This window comes from Neoarius graeffei, chromosome 11 (assembly GCF_027579695.1).
Source record: "Neoarius graeffei isolate fNeoGra1 chromosome 11, fNeoGra1.pri, whole genome shotgun sequence".
Lineage (NCBI taxonomy): Eukaryota > Metazoa > Chordata > Actinopteri > Siluriformes > Ariidae > Neoarius > Neoarius graeffei.
In genome coordinates this window covers 65,236,967-65,258,793 of record NC_083579.1, presented here as the reverse complement: position 1 = coordinate 65,258,793, position 21,827 = coordinate 65,236,967, and the positions used below count along the sequence as shown (strand labels likewise).

General features: G+C 42.7%; 1 protein-coding gene across 4 annotated transcripts in view; it reads right to left on the bottom strand.

The window, feature by feature from the left end:
* fermt2 (FERM domain containing kindlin 2) overlaps window positions 1-21,827 on the bottom strand; it is a 78,845-nt gene that overhangs the window by 34,397 nt on the left and 22,621 nt on the right. For all 4 annotated transcript variants that reach the window (XM_060934588.1, XM_060934589.1, XM_060934590.1 and 1 more), the window contains exon 3: window positions 13,917-14,150. In XM_060934588.1, the coding sequence (XP_060790571.1) occupies window positions 13,917-14,150 (234 nt within the window). The remainder of the gene's footprint in view (window positions 1-13,916; window positions 14,151-21,827) is intronic.

Genomic DNA, 21,827 nt, shown 5'->3' with positions numbered 1-21,827 from the left:
GCAAATGATTGAACACGCCTGCTCGCCACCAACAGCACTACTCAAATGCATACTCCAAAAAGCTCATTGTTTCACAATGTTCAAAAGTTGGTTTGTTTTCCTGTTGAAAACTGGCGCGCAGGAGTGCATATCCATGAACGTGTGGAGAGCCTTGTGAAGTTCATGGCCACCTAATTAGTGTACAAAAGATCTCAGTCGCTCGGTGAACCATAGGTGTAGCATCTCAGGATGAGGATTAAGGCTATGATTGAAGTGTCAAAAAAAAATTAGGCCCTAGGTCCTTTCCCCAAACACTTTTCCTTGACCTTACTGGAAAAGATCATGTGGTCAAGGAAAGCTGTGAAGGATAATTTATAAGGACTTGGGAAAAGATAACTGTGGTGCAAAAAGAATCCGACTGCACTTACACTAGGCTATGTAATAGGGTGCATCAGTTGCCTCGTAAAAATGAAAAGTTCCTCTGATCATGATGCATTTTTGTTTTTATGTTCCTTTTGGTAAGAAAACACACTGGGTGAAATATTTTGACAAAATTCAAAAGTTTAATGGTGGCACCAGGAGCTCAAAGTTATGGAAAAAGCTGCTATTTTATGACTTTTATGACAAAATTTCGATCACTTTTCATGAAACATTATGGCACCTTATAGAGTATAACAAACATCTTACACACATTTTTAGTACATATTCTAAATATATCATCAAGTAGCCTGGCAAGCCAGACTAAATGTGAATATTTAGTCTGGCCTCGATCCGTAGACATTTCCGACGGGTATAGGAGGAACAAACCGCTGTCTTTCAAACTGTCTCTGTGCGTATAGGCCAACGCTCTGACCAATCAGCGCAACAGTGACTGTGACGTAGTCAGAGCGACAGAAAGCAGTGGGGGAGACCTTGAAATAAATAATTTTTCAAAATGCATATTAATGAATAAACCGGTTCGAGATATTAAGAAGTTTGGAGATAATGACCATAAGTTTGGAGTCTGTACCACATACTTAACATACACTTATTTTTTTCAAGTGTTTTTCAAGGGTTTGCTTAAACTGTTTTTGAGAGTTTTTATTTAGTGGTGTTTGGTGAAATAATTTCCCTTAAATTTAAAATAACGGGAAAATAAGAAAATCAAAAAGTAATGTTTCAAAGCTGTTTATTAATTCTTCGTACTGCACAAACTAGCCCCATCCTTTTGGCTACGAGCGGAGCCAGCTGGTAGATCAGACTTTTGCCATAGCCGGTCGGCAAAACAGCAAAAACGCCCTTCTTGGAAAGGAATGCGCGGAGAGCCTCTTCCTGCTCATGTTTCAACGAAAACTCCCAGTCTAATTCTTCTAAAACTGATTCCAAAGCGGAGTCAAACGCGCGCTGTTCACTAGCCGTAGCCATCTTTCCTGTTGTGCTTTCTCCAGCGTCGCGCAGCTTTGTCGTCACTCCTGCAAAAGCCCGCCCAAAGAATCCAAACAAAAACCTTGCGTTGTGATTGGCGGGCACGATTTGATGCCCGGGGTGTTTTTGTTTATATGGTGCGAGGCTAGACCCACTCGCTAGGCAAAAATATTTTTGGCCGCTAGGCGGGTGGGTCTAGTTTACTAGGCTAATTATCAAGCACAGTTTGAGTTTTAGCTGTTCATGGAATCATTGTTCAACTACTTTTAAACAATATAAACATATTATGAATCACATTAACGCTTCTCAATCCCTTGCAAAGGTTCTTGACATGATCTCTGGCTCACAAGAAATCAATAAATGGAGTCCAACATTGTGATTCAAACCTTACGCGAAAACATAAAATAAGCGTTTTTTGGCAAAAAATGAACCTCATGGTGCCACCATTAGACTTTTGAATATGGTCAAAAAATTTTACAGGATGTCTTTATTGGTGAAAAGGAACACCCAAACAAAAATGCATCAGATTTTATGAAAGTGAGGGCAACTGATGCACCCTACTATGTAATTATGCCATGGCGGATGTTACTGGCTCGGGTCGTTAAATGTTGCTGCTCCAAGGAATTGTGGGAGAGCATTTTCTCATTTCCTTTCGTCAAGGATGGTCCAGTGTACCCTATGCTAAAGGAGCTGAGAGTTGAAACATTGAATGCGAAGGAAAGGTGCTTCAATCAGCTCTTATGAAAGCTGCTATTTAAATACTTCCAGGTCACTTCAGAGTTAGGAACCTTCCTAGGCAAAAAAGACGATTCAACCAGAGCCTAAATTTGATTGGACAATGCGTCGTTTACAAATGTATGATTGTGCTGGGATTCCCAATGGAGTAATACATTCCAGTCAAAGACACTGATCCAATTCTCGCCACTTAATCATCATTTAGGAAGCTGCTCATTTATTCTAACAATACTTTCTAAAGTAATTTGGGTTTATTGGTTTATTTCATTTCAACACTTTAAAATATCATCTAAATGTGCTAGTGTGTGTTACGAAATAATCTTCAGGAGTCGATGCGATTTCCGTGACTAATCCAAGACTCCTTTATATTGATCCTAAAGTATCATATAGATAGTTGCCACTTTCTGGCCGTTTTGGATATCGTGGATTATTTACTTTTAAAGAGAACTTTGGCCTAAACTGCAGCTCACCTTTGAAATCACTGACTGAAACAAACACTACACTACAGATATGGGTACAAAGCTACAAGTCCGTGGAAGGCTCAAAACATCCGACTGTATACTGCTCAGACAGATCAGCGGGATACAAAATCCTAAGCTTTTCTTGAAAACAGCATGATTTAAAGGAGAACTGAAGGCAAATATATCATCAAAATTCTCATTTTATTAAATATAGGAATGCATTTTTGATCGCTATTTGTCCGTATGTCAAAGCAATGGCTGTAAACGAGATTCGTTGAGACCTGTGCGAGACATCGTAGGACGGAAGTAAAACATACAGCGGAAATCAAATCTGCCAACGTTGTCAAAAGATGCACGCGCCCTCTTTCAAATGCTGATGTAATCAAGCCGGAAGTTGTGTTTGTTTTGATAGCAATCAGGAAAATTTGGAAAAAAAGTAGGCAGTAATCATCATTTAACTCATTTTTGTGCAATATTTCGTTTGGAAAACAGTTTTCAAAATGGTGGCACTGACACCTGGCTGACACTTCACGTTTCGAAGTTTCGCACAAGTCTGTCTCGTGAAGATCGCGCGGATAAGCGACGCCTGCCGTCGAGCAAACGAACTAAATTCAACACGGCTAAAAACCGAATAGGCCGATAAGTATGATATTTAATTGCAATTAGTTGCCAATACGAGTCATGATACAAGGTTACTAAAACCGAAAACGTAACCGAATAACACGTTAAGAAATAAAGCAAGTTTAAAAATGACTTCAGTTCTCCTTTAAAATCGGTACAGTAACGGTCACTAGAGACGGCAGGACCTGCTGGAGCCACTAAGTGAACCAGCATGACCGACATTAAGAACAAACATCCTCTAAGCTAATACAAGTTTGCAACAGGACAATGAGAGTTGCTCTGCTGTGGTGTGTGTGTGGCTCCCAGCTCTACTAAGTCATTGGCAGTGGCCTCAATTTGCAGCGTCCTCACGCAGAAAAATAGCTGCAGGCTCCCGAGGGGCACAACAGGAAAATATTCGTTCTGTCATCTTGGAGATCCGCAAGTTTGAATCCTGATGATTCCACAGTCATCCATGACGTGCAGTTACGCTTCATCTAGCTAGGTTTTTTTCTACTAAAGCCCATAAATTTACAAAAACACTTGGGTGTTCCTCAAACAAGTCTGAATCAACATCCAATTTCATTTTTGGGTGACTTTTAAATTGTTTTCTTCGCTCACAAATATACACCTCACACTAGGTTTCTCGAGGCTGCTTAAATGGTTTGATAAAATATGCAGACTCGGAGCCTTTAAAACAACACTCGTGTCATTTTTGTATAGACACTAATGCACTTAATACTGATTGAGGGGGGAGAAAGAGAGAGAAAAAGACAGAGATGCAGTCCTTCCCCACCCACAGAGCAGACTGAATTATGCTCTCTTGGACTCCTGATGGCTGTGGCATCGTTGGGATTTCAGCTCACGACCCAACAACAACAACGGGCCAAATTCTTGGACCACTTGGAAGCCTGATAATTTGCGAAGAGAAGACTCTGGACAGCTGCAAATTTAGCTTTTTCAGAAATGAGACTTTTTAAGTTACACTTGCACCAAAGCAGATCCACAATTAAATGGTTCAACTCCGCCCATGTTACAGCAACTATGCTAGAGCCCCTGAATGATCATTTGAGGTGGACATTTAAAAACATTTGTATTAAGGACATGGTAGACTTGCGGCACATACAATCAAACGGAGTTTGGTTAAGTTCCAAAACTGCAACTCGCTCTCAAATGGTCCGTTAATAATTCCAGCAGAGGGGTGAATCCTGGGAATCTGCTACTGCATGACCAACTGATTAAAAGGACTAGACATGTCTCAGAAAAATCCAGGGAGCTGGAAGAGTATGAGAACCCACGACTGAATGGGGACCATCTAACACACAGCTGCAAGAAAAATCCAACACTGTCCGTCTGTCTGGAGCTGTAGCCAGTTGGAGGCTGGAAACTTCCTGTCCCTATCCCATTTGTAAAACTGGGCAACACAGCAAGCAAAAGGCACAAGAACAGAAAACTGTCAAGCTGAGTCAAATGGCTTACTTTTAGGAATATAAAGCTTTAGGAGCACAACTTTCAGTCTACAACGCTCAGAATTTAAAAAGGGTGTAATCACTGCCACATCGCAGATTATTCTGAAAACGCAAGCGTACAAACATTTACACCTGAAGAGCACAGATGTACAACTTTGCCAGCCATCGTAAGTTATAGCAAGTCACTCAGTCATGCGCAAATTCAGCCAAGAGCAATTTGTCCTAATCACGCGGAGGCTAAAATAAGATTGTTATTATGGCAGGGACAGAGGCATGCCAAACTTGGAAAAGTACATTGATAACCCAACATTACCTCCATGCTATCATGATCGCTGCAAGAAGGAGTACATTAAAAATAAAATCCTAACACGGCTCTGCACAACCAAGACATCTCATCTCATTATCTCTAGCCGCTTTATCCTGTTCTACAGGGTCGCAGGCAAGCTGGAGCCTATCCCAGCTGGCTACGGCCGAAAGGCGGGGTACACCCTGGACAAGTCGCCAGGTCATCACAGGGCTGACACATAGACACAGACAACTATTCACACTCACACCTACGGTCAATTTAGAGTCACCAGTTAACCTAACCTGCATGTCTTTGGACTGTGGGGGAAACCGGAGCACCCGGAGGAAACCCACGCGGACACGGGGAGAACATGCAAACTCCGCACAGAAAGGCCCTCGCCGGCCACGGGGCTCGAACCCGGACCTTCTTGCTGTGAGGCGACAGCGCTAACCACTACACCACCGTGCCGCCCTCAACCAAGACATACACCACATAATATTAAGTCAAACAGTGTTAACGCTTTAGATCAAAGTTCCCCGAACTTACATTATTGAATACATTGACAAGCAAACTAATGTTAAAATACACCATAAGTTTAAAAACAAACAAACAAAAGTCACTTGTATTTTTTTTTAAATAAATCAGTATAAAAAGAGGCAGCACGGTGGTGTAGTGGTTAGCACTGTCGCCTCACAGCAAGAAGGTCTGGGTTCGAGGCCCGTGGCCAGCGAGGGCCTTTCTGTGTGGAGTTTGCATGTTCTCCCCGTGTCCGCATGGGTTTCCCCCACAGTCCAAAGACATGCAGGTTAGGTTAACTGGTGACTCAGACTACGTTCAGACTGCACCCTGAAACGACCCATATCCGATTTTTTTGCCCATATGCGACCTGTGTCCGATTTGTTCTTGACAATCTGAACGACACGGATCCGATTTTTTCACATGCGACCCAGGCCGCTTGGATATGTGGTCCTAATTCCGATGCATATCCGTTATTTTCACATGCGACTGCAGTCTGACCGGACAGGTCGCATTCATGCGACCTACACGTCATCAACAAGAGACAAACGTCACTATTCTGCGTTGGCTAATCCCGCCTCTTTGGTGGAAAACAACATTTGTACAGTTTTCAGAATTTAAATAGACTTTTATAGAATTGAACAAGCTAATGGTGGATTTGGTAGGGACCTGGATGTTAAATCATCCTGTATTACAAGATTATAAGATTGTTCTGGAAATTTCCAGTAATTTGACACCTTCGGTCTCATTAGTCTGCTGCCCACATTAATCAGATTATTGTGCGAGTTCCGCCGCTGCCACAAAAACCACATCGCCAGGTCTCGCCTCATCTCCATGCTTTACTTGCAAACTTGGAGTGCGCTTTTTTTTTGTTTACGTATTACGTAGATGTGCTTATTACGTGTCAATTTGCGCATGCGGGACACTTTTGGGTCGTTTTCCGTTCATATTGGAGATCGCATACAAGTCTTATATAATTGGTAATGTGAACGGCCTAACAAAAAAAATTGGATTTCACAACAAATCGGATATGGGTCGTTTCAGGTTGCAGTCTGAACGTAGTGCAAATTGACCGTAGGTGTGAATGTGGGTGTGAATGGTTGTCTGTGTCCATGTGTCAGCCCTGCAATGACCTGGAGACTTGTCCAGGGTGTACCTCGCCTTTCGCCCGTAGTCAGCTGGGATAGGCTCCAGCTTGCCTGCGACCCTGCAGAACAGGATAAAGCGGCTAGAGATAATGAGAGGAGTATAAAAAGACATCAGAACTCACGCGAAGATCCAACAACTAAACTTTTCTGCTGTGCGTGCGCATAATCATTTCTTTGTCAGCCAAGAGAGAGAAGACAAGGCTAATCCAGTGCTAGGTTTAAGCACCAAATAAATAAACTGTAAACTGAAGATGCGCTGAACATCCAAAAGGCTACCAAAACATATATTCTTCACACATATTTACAAGAGAAAAACATACCAACGGACATCGAATAACTGGAAAATTAACACATCGGAGATGTAAAACTTCCACGCTAGCGAGTGACTGCTTGCAAACAAACATGACCGTGAGGTTTGCTTCATTAAAAGCGGAAGACTTTGAGAGAATTTTGGCTGCCAGGTTGTTCCACTGTGTGTAGTTGTCGATTTTAAAAGTAAATTACACAGGGAATAAATAAAGTAGTATTTGGCTTGACTGCACAAGCATTGGCCTGCGCTAGCATTACACCAGCTAGAAGGCAACTGGACTGCCGTGTGAACAGCACCGAGTCGCAGGTAAGCTCCCAGAATGCTATGCCAGCTGGAAAGCAACTGGACTGCCATGCTTGGGTCAGAGTCTTGGGAGATTTGTGCTATTGATGAACCTTACACTGGCTGGAAGGTGACTTCACCGCCGCGCTAACAGCACCAACTTGTGGGTAAGCTAACGTTTGCCTTTAGAATGCTGATAGGAACAGTGTGTGTAATTTTCCATTAATGTTTCATGCCAAATTGCTATATTTCCTTGTTTATATGTGCTGCAAATTGTAGTTTCTCTCCAAAACGCGATAGGCGCTACACCTGTTTTTTGGCTGAGTGCGACATTTCCTCTAGACCAGGCCTATTCAAATGGCGGCCCGCGGGCCACATGCGGCCCACACGCGACCCAGATGCGGCCCGGACGCGGCTGATGTGATGCGTCACTAATTCCGTATAGGCCAATACCACGAGTCTCCAAAACTTAGTACATGCATTTTCATTACCTGATAAAAATAAATAGATAATATTGTAATAATTATTTTGCACGTTTGTTATTTCCCAGCTACTGTTAACTCAGTATGTTCAAATGGAAACAACAAATAGCCTATGCATACTCTATCAAGTGCGCGGAAAAGCGGAAGAGTGGTATGTGTGGAAGAGCGGAACTAGCGACACTAGCAACATATGAGTCCCTAGCAACATGCTGCATACAAAGACGTGCTGTATTTTAAGCTAGGCACTGTTTAAAAAAAGAAAGAAACAAACATGTCTCTCTCTACATGTAAGCGAAAAATTGAGGACGAGAATCGTCGATTCAACCCAGCATGGACTGAGAAATATTTGTTTATTTTGCCGACTGCCAACGCCAAACCAATGTGTTTGATATGCAACGAATGCATTTCTGTGCTAAAAGATTACAATATTCGGAGACACCACCTGGAAAAACACCCAACATTCCGCGTGAACTTCCCGGAGGGATCTGCAGAGAGGGCTGCTAAAGTACAGAGCCTGATCGCGTCTTACTCTCGGAGCACGACAACCATGGTAAGAGCTTGCACCTCTCAAGAAAGAGCTACATCAGCATCTCTGAGGGTAGCTTGGATTTTGGCTAAAAAGAAAATGCCATTCACCGTCTCCGAAACAGTGAAAGAATGTGCGTTGGCCATGGTGGAGGAGGTCATAAGTGACGAAAAAATAAAAACAAATGTGGTGTCAGCTCTCAAAAACGTCCCCTTGTCAGACACCTCTAACAGTCGTAGAGTAGAAATACTTGCTACCCAAGCATTTGACTCGCTGCTAAATGATCTGAAAAAAGCTGACGTGATGTCTGTAGCTGTAGACGAGTCAACAGATCAAAGTGATACAGCACAATTGTGCATATATGTGCGCTTTTATGATGGCACAATCTTTCGAGAGGAGCTGCTCGGCTTACTGCCGTTAGAAGAACACACAACGGGCGAGGTGATTTTTGACAAAATTTCATCTTTCTTCAGGGACAACGGTCTGGACATGAAACGTGTGTGCATGCTTGTGACTGATGGGGCTCCATCCATGACAGGCAAAAAAAGTGGGTTGGTAGCGCGTTGGTCTGCTATCTCACCTGACTTGAAATATGTGCACTGCATTGTGCACCAGGCAGTGCTGTGTTCAAAGCTAAGCGGGGAGCTGAAAGAAGTGATGGATGATGTGATGGCTATAATTAACTTTATTCGATCCACGTCAAGCCTCCAACATCGCTTGTTCCGTCAGCTGTTGGCAGAAATGAATGCAGACCATTACGATCTCCTTTTGCACAACGATGTCCGATGGCTGTCCAAAGGCCGAGCACTGGATCGCTTCTGTCATCTCCGAGAGGAGATAGCGGTTTTTCTGCGCAACAACAAGCACAGGAAAGCGCATATCCACTTGAATCGCATGCGTGATGATGCATTCATGTCTGCTGTGTGCTTTCTAAACGACATATTCAAGCATCTGAATGACCTAAATTTGGCATTACAAGGCAGAGATAAAATGGTCATTGATCTTGTGGAACAGATGAGGGCATTCCCCGTCAAATTGGATCTTTTCGCCACTGACCTTACAGGCAGAATGTTGCATTTCCCGACGCTCCGCGAATACATCGCATCCCCGACACAAATCACAGACGTGATGAGGGATTTCATTGCAAAGCTGAACGAAAATTTTGCTGCTCGACTGGATGGACTTGCTCTGCCCACGGAGGTTATGGCCTTTGCCAGAGACCCATTCACTGCTGCAAAAGAAGGAGACTTATCTGCCAGAGCAAAGCAAGCGGTCCCTTCCATCGACGAGGGTAAATTCATTCTTGAACTTGTTGACATGCAGTCATCTGCTACCATGGCTGGGGTGCTTCGCAACGATGGGCCAGCAAAGTTCTGGAGTGATTTGAACTCACACCAATTCCCCAACACCAAGAAAGTGGCAATCTTCGTGCTCAGTATGTTTGGATCAACATACACTTGCGAATCGAGCTTTTCACATGTGAACGCAATTAAGAACAGTTATCGGTGCTCCCTAACTGACAACAAACTTCACCAGTGCCTTCGGATTGGGTTGACATCTTATGCACCAAACATCACAGATCTTGTGCAAAACAAAAAATGCCACTTCTCACACTGAAGGCAGCAGTGGGCTAATGTTCTGTTCAGTAGCCTAATGAACAGTGAGAAATGTTGATAAATGTTGAATTTTTTGTTTGTTTTAAATAAAGGGCACAATAAAGAGTGTTGTTCAAGTGAATTTTGATTAGGCCTCTTCAATGTTGGATTGAAATATAATACACATAATAGAATATAGGGCAGGCTAGACATTATTTATTTTGACATAATAATAATAATAATAATAATAATAATAAATAGATAGATAATCGGCTGTGCCACTTGTTAGTGACCTCGGAGAACTTGTGGCCCAGCTCAAGCTCTTGGATTCAAAATGTGGCCCAGAAGGAAAACTAATTGAATAGCCCTGCTCTAGACCAATCAGAGTTCGGTCAGCATTCTACACTATCCCACATGGCAGCGCCCTGAAGCAAGGAGTTTTGTTTGCTTGTGTAGCTTCTTGAGCACAAATAACTTTTGCAATGTGCATGTATAATTATAATAATGGACTCGTTCAATATCATGCTAGCTGAATGGAATATATCCGATATACCATAAAAAAATTCCAGCCAACATTATTTGAATATTCAACCCAAAATAACCAATATTAAAAACATCTTGCTTGAATTAACACTTTTGCGGTTATTACATGTAGGCAATTGTTCATATTTACACCTGCCCTGCAATGGACTGATGTCTCATCCAAGGCATGCTCCTACTTTATGCCCACTGCTCCTGGGATAGGCTCCAGATCCACCGTGACCAGGATAAAGCAGTTACTGAAAGTGAGTGAATACTGATGCCTTAAAGGGGCTGGCTCACCCTTCCCAAAGCCTCTACACCAAGCAACAAGCCACCATTTTATATACAAGCAATATTCCGAAAGCAACCGATCCATTCAGTTTTCGTAGTTATTCTGTTGACTGGACCCAAACCAGCCTTGGACGTCTCGTGCACAGCCATGGGGGGGGGGGGGGGGGGGGGGGGGGGGGCATATTTTGTTCAACGCCTCCATGTATGACATGTAGATGAAGAAAAACCTCAAGACGGGTTTCGAAGGGCTCATTAATAATTAATTTACTGCGGTTTTGCTGCCAGGGATGCAAACGGTGCGCCTTTTTGCGAATGCTGCCTTTTTCACAGCTGAATCGTGCAGATCCGATTTTTTTAAGGGGGGGGGTTGGAGTGTCTGAATAATTTCATCAGAGCAAATTCTGTATTAAAATTACTAAATAAGCAAATGCCATTACAGTCCATGAAACATAGGAAGTATGAGAAGAAAACAGTAAATCAGAAAGCTGCGCACATTTGCGCAGCTTCCGTGAAAACGTGCGCAGCTTTCTGATTTACTGTTTCTCATACTTATACTTCCTATGTTTCATGGACTGTAACGGCATTTGCTTATATACAGAATTTACTCTGATGAAATTATTCAGACACTCCAACGCCCCCCCCCAAAAAAAGATCTGCACAATTCAGCCGTGAAAAAGGCAGCATTCGCCAAAAGGCGCGCCGTTTGCATCCCTGTGCTGCACAAAGAGCTCACAGGTAGCAATCGCATGCTTTCAAAACAAAAACAATGAATTAGATTCTAGAAAGGGTCAACCAGCCACTTTAAGTCCAGAGTTTAATTAGTTCTCTGATGAAAAGCTACATCCTAGGCTGCATGTTCAGTGATGTTTCTTGAAGTCGTGAACATTAACACGCTAATTTAATTTCTGTTGATTTACGGACTTTTAACCATGGATTGAATAAAGAGTCAATGCAGGTGTATTACCGTTAAGTGTTCATCATTTAATAATAAGCATTGTTAACAGCAGTAAATACATAACGTTAATTAAGGGAACCTTTATGTCAATTGTTGCGCTAAGTTTTGTACCCAAACAAATGTGTATTATATATCCTGAATAATAAACTGATAAGACCAACTAGAGGGCAGCCAGTGTAGTGCAAGGCAGTTGGAAGTTAGCAATCAACAAGATCTAGTATTTGACCTTCTACCCCAAGTTCAGCAGATCCAGAGCACTGACAGAGATGGACACTGATAGAGACTATATTTAACCTCTGACCACTAGTCATGGCCAAATGGGCTAAATATGGAGAGTGTAAAACAGACCAACAGCCTGCTGCATTGACAAGCAGACACTCTTTGCCAAACTGAACGTGGAGCAGCTTTCAACAGCTGTTCAGTGACATCTCTTCAAACCTTCAAAGCTAACGGCAACACCAGAGGCCCGTTACAGCCTGGAGAGAAAAAAAAAAAAAAAAAAAAGATTCTAAAGATGAAGGGACAGATACCGAGAAAAAAGGGGTATGCAGGATACAAAGATTCGACAGAAAAGTTGCCAGGTGTGTGCACGTGCATGTACGACAGGTGTTTTAGTAGGAAATACACCGCTCATTTTTCATACGAACTACATCTGGGACATCGAGTAACATTTTCACTTGTAAGGATATCAAAGAATTCTTTTGATAAATTGGGGTACTGTGTTTGTGAATGTGTCTATGTAAGAAAAAGAATATCACACGTTGGCTTGAAGATCTCATCTCATCATCTCTAGCCGCTTTATCCTGTCCTACAGGGTCGCAGGCAAGCTGGAGCCTATGCCAGCTGACTATGGGCGAAAGGCGGGGTACACCCTGGACAAGTCGCCAGGTCATCACAGGGCTGACACATAGACACAGACAACCATTCACACTCACATTCACACCTACGGTCAATTTAGAGTCACCAGTTAACCTAACCTGCATGTCTTTGGACTGTGGGGGAAACCGGAGCACCCGGAGGAAACCCACGTGGACACGGGGAAAACATGCAAACTCCACACAGAAAGGCCCTCGCTGGCCACGGGGCTTGACCCCGGACCTTCTGGCTGTGAGGCGACAGCGCTAACCACTACACTACCGTGCCACCCGGCTTGAAGATACGAAGTTTATTTTCTCACGCTGAAAATATTTTCACTTGTTCACTTTGCTCACTTGTGAATATATTCACCACTCAAAGATAAACTTCACATCTCCACGCAGCCATGTTTTTTTTTTAATGGTCCAAATCCTGTGCTCTGATTGGCTGGCGAGCGGGTCCGTATCCTACGGTATGGTACGGACCCCGGTTACAGACCTCTGGCGACTCGCTCGTTCACAACAACAAACACAGTAGAATTTGTCAACATTTATTTATTTTTTAATAAGACTATCAAAAATCTTATAAATTTTTGCCAGCATTTCTCAGGAAAATAACATTAATTTTACAGCATGGATCGTGATGACAGTCTTCACAGCGAAAGCGAGTTTTACTACCCTGAGGAAGACAAAATAAAAGAAAACATTTCGTGTAATTTGCTAACGCCGAGCAAAAACATGGCTGAATCCTGAATGGCTCCTATTTGTATAAATAGGGGACTACATAGGCGGCAAAATGTAGTTTTTTTTCCTGCCATGGAAGTGCACTTGTATACTGACGAGAAAGCAATTTGCATTACAGCCGTGAATGAGGATTCAAAATGGCGGCTCGGCTCGGTTTTCCCTTTCAGGCGCTCTCGTTTTCTGTTAGAATTTGGTAAAGAAAGAAATATATTATTTACCAGCTTAAGGTCGGTCTGTATGGTGAAATACCGTGACCTCGGCCCAGAGAGCCTCGCTCAGTACTTTCAAGACCTCGGTCACGGTATTTCATATTTTTATTTATTTAACACACACACACACACACACATACACTAATAACTTTGCCAATTCTCGTTCAATTGACCTCAAATTTTAACAGCATGTGTGGAAACAGGTCAAAATTTTGTGTTTCATGTTATCTTTTTAGGTATAGAAATGCCATTCACTGGAAAAGAAAAAGGAGTTGTGTGTGTTCGAGTACGCTCGGACACAGTCGAACAAGACTGTGCAGCGTGCATTTATGAGAGAATTCTCTAAAAATGCACCAAATACAATGCAGATGTGGACGCGGCACAAAAAGTTCAATGAAGAAGGCTGTCTGTGCAGCAGGGCAAAAGGATCTGAACGACCACCAGCATCGGAAGAGATGGTCGAGCGGGGTCGCTAAAGATACATTCGCGAACCCCCTGTATATACACGTTATTTATTTTAAAAAAAACCCACACAAAGCTTCACTTACTGAAGGTTTTGCAGATGTCTGACACAGCCTTAAAGACACGGTCTGAGAAGTTCACTTTGACCTTCATGTGCTTCATGTTGGGCAGCTGCAAGCGTAGCAGCTTGTGCTGGGGCGTGAAGAGTAGCCTGGCGTCAGCCTGGATGCCGTACTTATCCAGTGTCCAGTGCGTCTTCAGCAGCCAAGTCTTCTTCTTCTCCCACCACAGTGCATGGTCTGACCAGTCCTTCTTGACATCTGCACGCAAATACACAAAATATATGAGAACTGATGAGAGGAAGACCACCGATTTCCTGAAATTCTGGAAAAGGATAAAGATGTATATTAACATTCTTCTAGCCCACAGAGATGCTGAAAGATCAGCCATGTTCACACACACAGCCTAATGATTGCTATCAATTTGATCAACACCTCAGCTGGATTTTAAATAAGGAAAAAAAAAAAAAAAAACAAGTAGTGCTGCTATTGGAAAATAAACAATTACAGGATGATGTGATGCCGCCTGATGAAGGCTGCATTGTATTTGGTGATCAAGTTTTACTCCTCTTCCACCACAGCAATTTTCCAGTTTTCAATATTTAAAACAATAGCACATTGTACTTTTTCATCTCTTAATAGTTCCATAAATTTTTGTGGAACATTTGCAAAACAAGTTAGTTCCTTAACACACACACACACACACACACAGAGTCTAAATCAGATTAGAGTAACACGATGGAGGCCACTCGGAGTAAAATATGCATCAAAACAAAATGAGAATCCATGTTAAAATCAAGTGAATGGAAAGGGGGATTGAACCCGACCTGAGTTGTGTGTACACATTCCACACATGCTTGTTTACGACACCGTGAGTGCAAAAGATGGGTCCAGTAGTGAAAGTTACTTATTTAAAAATAACTAAAGCTAAGAGGGTGTGCTAAAAAAAAAAAAATCCAACTGATGCAACTTCTCCCCTGCTGTTTGTTCTAAAAGCACAGAGGCCTTTCCAGAGGCTACGTCCACAAGAATAGGTTCCAGTTTTAAAATGATTTCCATCCAGACAAAGTTTTTAGTTAGAAACAATTTCCGACCATACTAACACGCCTGAAAACGCACATCACGTGACCATTCATGTACACTGGGCATGCGAGTGCCAGTATAAAACAGCTGATGTTGCTTGTTTTCTTCCAGAAAAGGGGGAACGCAATAGGAAAGTGACTCCTCAGAGGAAGATACGTCGTGACTGATGAGAATCAAGATACGAACATGGGTGTCTGCATTACTGTGTTCAAGCTTCTCTGGTTTTGCCTATACACACTAAACCCTGGAGTTTTCCAACTAAAACAGGGCCGGAAGCGTTTCCAAAAAAGTCTCCATTTTGGGGGCTCAAAAACTCCAGCGTAGTGAGGGATCCAGGCATAAACAGAGGGGAAAAAGCATGCATTTTAAAACTAAAAAGGTATTAAATGAGGACGTAGCCAGAGATAGACAGCACAAGACGTGTTAAAACTCATGACACTTTTTTTTTTGGCTTTTATTTTGCACTACATTGCCTTTACTTTGTATTATTTCTTCTGCCTATTTATTTATTTGTAATTGGCATTCATGGTGGACAGCAAACTAAGAATTTCATTGTGTAAGAGGACATGTCCTTACTGTGCATATGACAAACACTTTGAACTTGATAACTCAAGGGTCATCGTATCGGTTAAGATGCTGAACTGACACTAATGCCGCTTTTCCACTACCAACGCGGCTGAGTTGGGCTGAGCCGTGCGGTGCTGAGTTGGGCTGAGCGGGGCTGTTGGAGTTGCATTTCGACTACAACCGCGCTGAACCGTGCTGGCTGGAAGTGGGTGGACACATTGGGTGGAGTTAGCCAAAGTGGGTGGATGTCACGTGATGTCGTTAGGCGGCGCAAACAGTGGTATCAGTGACCTTTTAAGCGGTAGTCTCACGACCCGGATAGTAAACAATAAACATGGAGGATATGGAGTCGTTAGTGCTGCTGGTCTTGGTGCTGTGGCTTGTTGTCACCGACAACGCCAACAGATACTGGCAAGAGCATATAGATGAGGCGAGGCGCATAAGGCTTCAGAAATTCTCGTAATTCGTAATTCTTTTTCTTCCGGGTTTACGGTGTTTACAGATCCCAGCGTGCTTGCGGGGTGTGTGTGGGCATGTGAGGGCACTCCTCCTCACCAATCAGTGCACAGGGGAGTGTCCGCTCACGCCCCTAACCCCACTCGGCTTGGCTCGCTTCAGCCCCACTCCAAAACCGTGCGAGTTTTGGGGGCTGAGCAGGGCTGAAGCGAGCTGAGTCGTGCTGCTCTAAGGTAGTCGAAACGCGAGCAGTGTCGGGCTGAAGTGAGCTGAAAAGGGGTAGTGGAAAAGGGCCATAAATGATGCTCCTTGTACATGCAACATTTGGTTCAGGATACATACAACATTCATTTTTGAACCGAGACCCGAGTTTAGGGTTAACAGCTCTGTATTTATCCAGCCTGGTGAAGATATTTGTATGTAAATACAGCTCGTGTGGTGAGAAAAGGTCAGCGGGTTGGTGGCAGTGATATATGAGCCCACTACCAAGCCATTAGGATCACACAAAAGATCCATAGCTTTAATGACAGGGGTGTGACACTGCATTTGGTGGGGATTACTTTGTACCTCCAGGGAATTCTCATCAAGCATGACATCACCATAGGTGCCTCAACAGGGGGACGGTATTTATGGGACAGAGCTGAGCTGAGCGAGATTGCTAATCATTTAAGATGCAGGGGGTGGGGTGGGGAGAATAAAAAGGGCTGGGGAGAGGTAAATGTTTGAATGGGAAAGAACTGTTACTCGCGTGACAGAACGAGGAGATCAGGTTCGAGCTTTCCCTTTGTTCCACAGGCTGAGTGCAACAACTGAAAGCACCAAAAACCCGATTCTCTGCCACAGCTGTAAGCCAACAATAGAAGTACAGGGGTGTGTACGCATGTGTATACAGCGTAGCAATGACCCTCTGAACATAAGGGCAAACCAAGGAGGAAGAGGAAGCCAGAAACAACAGGTCTACAAAAGATCTGTTCCTTTATGTGGGGGCAAAGGCTACATGTTCTGCAGATCTTCTGCACTAGAACAGTCCCTTTAAGAAACCGATCGCCTTCATCCACACTGCTAAAGAACCGAGTCCTGGGTAGACTGTGGCTGTATAATAAAAATTTGTGTCGTTAATAACCACTACAGACTCCTGTATTAATCAAAATGTACAGACCAATTCAAGCCAGACAATGCAGTAGACAACCGGAAAAGCGGATGTTCCTGCTCCAGCGGTGATGTCAGAACTCAGGCATGCTTCCAGGCAAGCACAGGGACTAGCACATCCCTCAGCAGTGTCCAGTTTCCTCATTGCCTCTCCCTCGCTCTCTACTTCCCAGTTCTTCATGCTACCACACTAGTGACACTAAACACACTGACTCAGAGTTTCTCCTTCATGCTTTCCAGCCTTCCAAATTGGGGCTCCCTAAACCACACTGTTTCCATTTAAACTACAGCCTCTTATTCTCTCGGCTGTTTGCGGTAGAAACTGCTAGCGTCGTTTTAAATCTCATTCCATTTATACCTTAAAGTGCCATTCCACCATTGGATGTATTCTTTGGCATAAAATACAATATATTTTATGACAACATGACTAGACAGAGAAATCTTTTAGCTTCAAAATGATATATCAAACATAATTTTGACAACGACAAGTATATTAATTTTGCGACCAAAGTCACCTTCCCTTTTAATTTCCGCGCGGTAGTGAAACGTGATGTCATCGGCAGGTTCCCCTTCTTGTGTACCACGTGTCGGTCTATTTTTAGACCAGGAAACACCCAAAGTGAGAGTCATTTCTCCTCGTATATGGGGGCCAAAAAAAATTGCGAAAAATTTTGGAGTTAATCTTTCAGTTAGCTAGATTTATTGGTATTTTTATCGCGTTCTATCCGCCATTGCCGATAATATGTGCCACGTCACACGGTACACAAGAAGAGGAACCTGCCGATGACATCACGCGCGGAAATTAAAAGGGTAGGTGACTTTGGTCGCAAAATTAATATACTTGTCGTTGTCAAAAAATTGATATATCATTTTGAAGCTAAAAGATTTCTCTATCTAGTGATCCCATTTATATATGTTGTCAAAATATATTGTATTTTATGCCAAAGAATACATCCAATGGTGGAATGGCACTTTAACGCACAGTTTAGAAAACATAAAATATATGCAGCAAAGTGGAAAATAATAAAAATAAATAAATAAAAAGAAGTCACCGCACAGTGGGACACAGAACATTATATAACGATGGTGCAGTGTGTGTGTTTGGACATGGCCTTCGAGATCTTCCTGATTCCCAACCACCAGTTCTTACATGCTATGAATACACGTCTCCAACGACCAGCTCAGATAAGTGCAATGAAAATATACAAACTGGCCTGCGAAGTAAAGCGTTACACACTATCATCTCTGTTTGCAATAATCACCTTCTGCAGTGCCACTTAGCTACGTCAATCAGCAGTCTGATGCCAAGCAACAGTGTTTTCAGAAAACCGCTCAGTAGAACTTTTCCACTAACTTGACTTCTGCATCAACAATCTTCCAGCTCCCTGCACGTAAGGAGGAAAAAAATCTGGTTTTGATTTTTGTCAGCTCGAAAACGGAGAGAGGGTGTGTCGTGTGGTAGTTAAGCTGTGTGCGATTTCCCTGTTCTGTGCACATCTGCAGGGGTTTCACAGACGTTTGGTTTAAAACAGCAGGATGCTTATTTTCACAGCGCTAACTCAGCTACTACACTTGCACACAATGACGGGTTCTACCTAAGGATAAAATCGAAAGAGAGAGAAAAATATATTTCATGAAATATTACATCAGGCAATTAATCAGAGCATTCAAATGACGTCATGGCTACAAACTCAAGTTAGAAGCTTCTTGCAACACAATGATAATGTAATTCCTTAAAAAAGGGGAACAGTCATGATAACCATTTCCTATTTTTGTCCTGAGCGTCTTTAAAGGAGATATGCAGAACCATGGCCTCACTTTCATTTATAAAATGCCTTGAGACCTCAAGAATGGCACAGGAATAGTTTTAAGCGTTAACAATAAATCTAATATAGTAATTTTTACAATTAAAGTGATTTATATAGGTAGCGGTCTGAGTGAATGACCTTGACGTCGGTAACGTTACAGCAGGAAGTCTATCGGTCTCGTCGCCATTTCCGCTATACTAAAACACAGAGCTGACTGCAACTCCGATCCTCCATTTTGAGCCAATTTATCGCCATGCCACGTAGATGTATTGCTGGCCGGTGCAGCAACACGACAGAAGGTGGATTTACGTTGCATTCACGGCCCAAGAATGTTCAAACTGCAAAGATTTGGACGCATTTTGCAAGAAGTTCACAGGCACATTGGGCGCCTACGAAGTGGTCTCTCCTCTGCTCTGCACATTTTACTGAAGACTCGTACGAAACCTCTGATCTGTTGAGGAGTGTTGGCTACAAGCCCGTATTGAAAGAGGGTGCAGTATCAACAATTAAAGGAAAGCAAGATAAGGAAAGTATTTATTTTTAAAAGGAAAGTAAGTTCAGTTGCACCAGTCCTCCCGGAGTGAGCTGAGGGTTGCTGGTAAAACCCGGGACGGAACATATCGCTCAGGCAGTGACCTCCCTGCAGTTGCTGCTAAAATCGGTGAGGTCCTGTCCCGGGTTTTAGTAATTTCCTGAGCTGAGCAGTAATGGCAGAGTACTCAGTATGGAGAAAATAGAGAATGAGTGTAGCAGCCGTCTGATTTCTCCACTGGATATCGCTGCCATCTCGCCCTTACATGGGAGAAGCGAATGAACGGAGAACTGAACAAACAACTGAAAGTCAGATTGTTTCAAAACAATCGGCCACAAGATCGGCCTTCAAAAAGCGAGAACACAGACGGGTAAGCTCCGACTCTCATTTGGATTAAAAAAAAAAAAAAAAAAAAAAAACACCCACCACCACCACGTTGTTTACCTGCATTTAAATTAATACATGTAACTTGTATTGTGTGTTTAAGTTACTGGTATAAGATTATTTAATTTGCTTCAGAATGTGATTGTCTCAGTTCATCTGATTATTTAATTAGCCTTTTACGTTTTATCAGTGAAAATGCATGCATGTACATGTATGTTGCACGAGTTATAACACCTATCCTGTTTTAATCAGAGTCAACCCACAATCAATGAAGTCTAATCAGTCTTAGTTGAGCAAGTCGGTAACGGTATTTCTTACTTTCACCATAAATTTTTATTTATATGACTTTGGTCTATAGCTGTCAAAGGCCTCGGCCTTAAAACCGGTTACTGCTGTGACGTCACGCGCTCAGGGCTGGCTGGCTCAGCTCGAATGCCAACTTTGCGGTCGATTTTAACTCTCAAAAAAATATATATATATTTTTTATTCCCATTTATGCAGCATACAAGAGTCAAGGATGGAGATACTATCCACTCAAATTTATTTAAAAATAAAGGAGATATGCAGAACCTTTAAGGCTGCATAATCTGCATAAAGAGTCTGGGTGGAGTAGTGTCATCTCTGTAGAGCATCCAAACACACCAGAAAATTGATATGCATATTGTCTTGGCAAACCTTAAACTGAGCCGAGAGCATGTAGCAAAGCTAAACCTTTTATAAAACTCAAGTGGCAGAGCGCAGATTTGTATTAGTGGCGACACGCAGTTGTACACGAACACACAAAAACCCTTCTACACACCCTATTCCCACTTTCAGTCCGTATCTGAACAGCGTGGAGGGGGTGGTCTAACCGTCATCTATCACACAGGCTGCATAAAGGCTGGTAATTCAATCTGATGCTGGCCAATGGTTTCTCCTGGCTAAAAATATAGGCTGCCAGGGGATGATGTAATGTTGTAGCTAAACGAAAGCAGGCCTAAGTAATTGGATGCACTGAATGCAGAGCAAGAGCCTCTGCAGAGGGAATGAGGTTTTATGATCTCGGTAGGCATGCGGGTAGACTGTTCGACAGGAAGCACAACGTCCAGCTAATCCTAATGAGTCGACCTGTAAGCGTAACCGTCTTTAACGCCTTTTATTTGCAACCTCATTTGGGTGGATAATAAATTTAGGTCAAAGTCAAGCAGGCTGTCTCAAGCTGCTCAATTACTGCCATAATTGATGAGCAATCATTTGAATTTGCGTTACGCTCTATTTCACAATATGAAGTGATCAGGCGAACCTTTTTCAAGAAAGTCATTCTGACGGCTCTAAAAAGGTTCGATTAAGAACGCAAAGTGAATAAAATGCAAATGCATTAAAATATTACTCGCCTTCACATTTACACTATGAAACACCGTAACATTTTTCCTAAACATGATATATGAGAGAGAGAGAGAGAGAGAGAGAGAGAGAGAGAACTGGAGAGGGGTCATTTAGAGAGTACATGAGGAGAAGCGAGGCTGCTTATATGCCTCCTGTGCACACCAGTGTCTCTTCACTCCCTTGTGTTTATAAAAGCAAGCTTTGGAGAAGAGTGGAGTACAAAATCAAAAGCTAAAAGGCAACGAGCTGAGAATTATTAATGCTAATGCGATCCCAGAAGAGGAGATGTTTGTTCAATGTTTTTAAAAGGTCCAAATACAAACAGAAAACTCGCTCAAAAAGTACACACATTTATCGACTGAGGAATCGACTGAAAACATTGCTGATGCACTCAGGTTCTGATGGCTTCCCAAATGCATGCTGTGTTGCCTGGAACAGGTATGATCGCGCTACTTATATATCCAGATCAATAGTGAATGTGAAGAGCAGGGACAGATATCAGGATGAAGTATGTCGATAAGCAGCAGCACCGACACTGCAAACCTCAGCGATTGGATCATGCGTTTCCGTCAATCATTTCTCTTCCCTCACAGA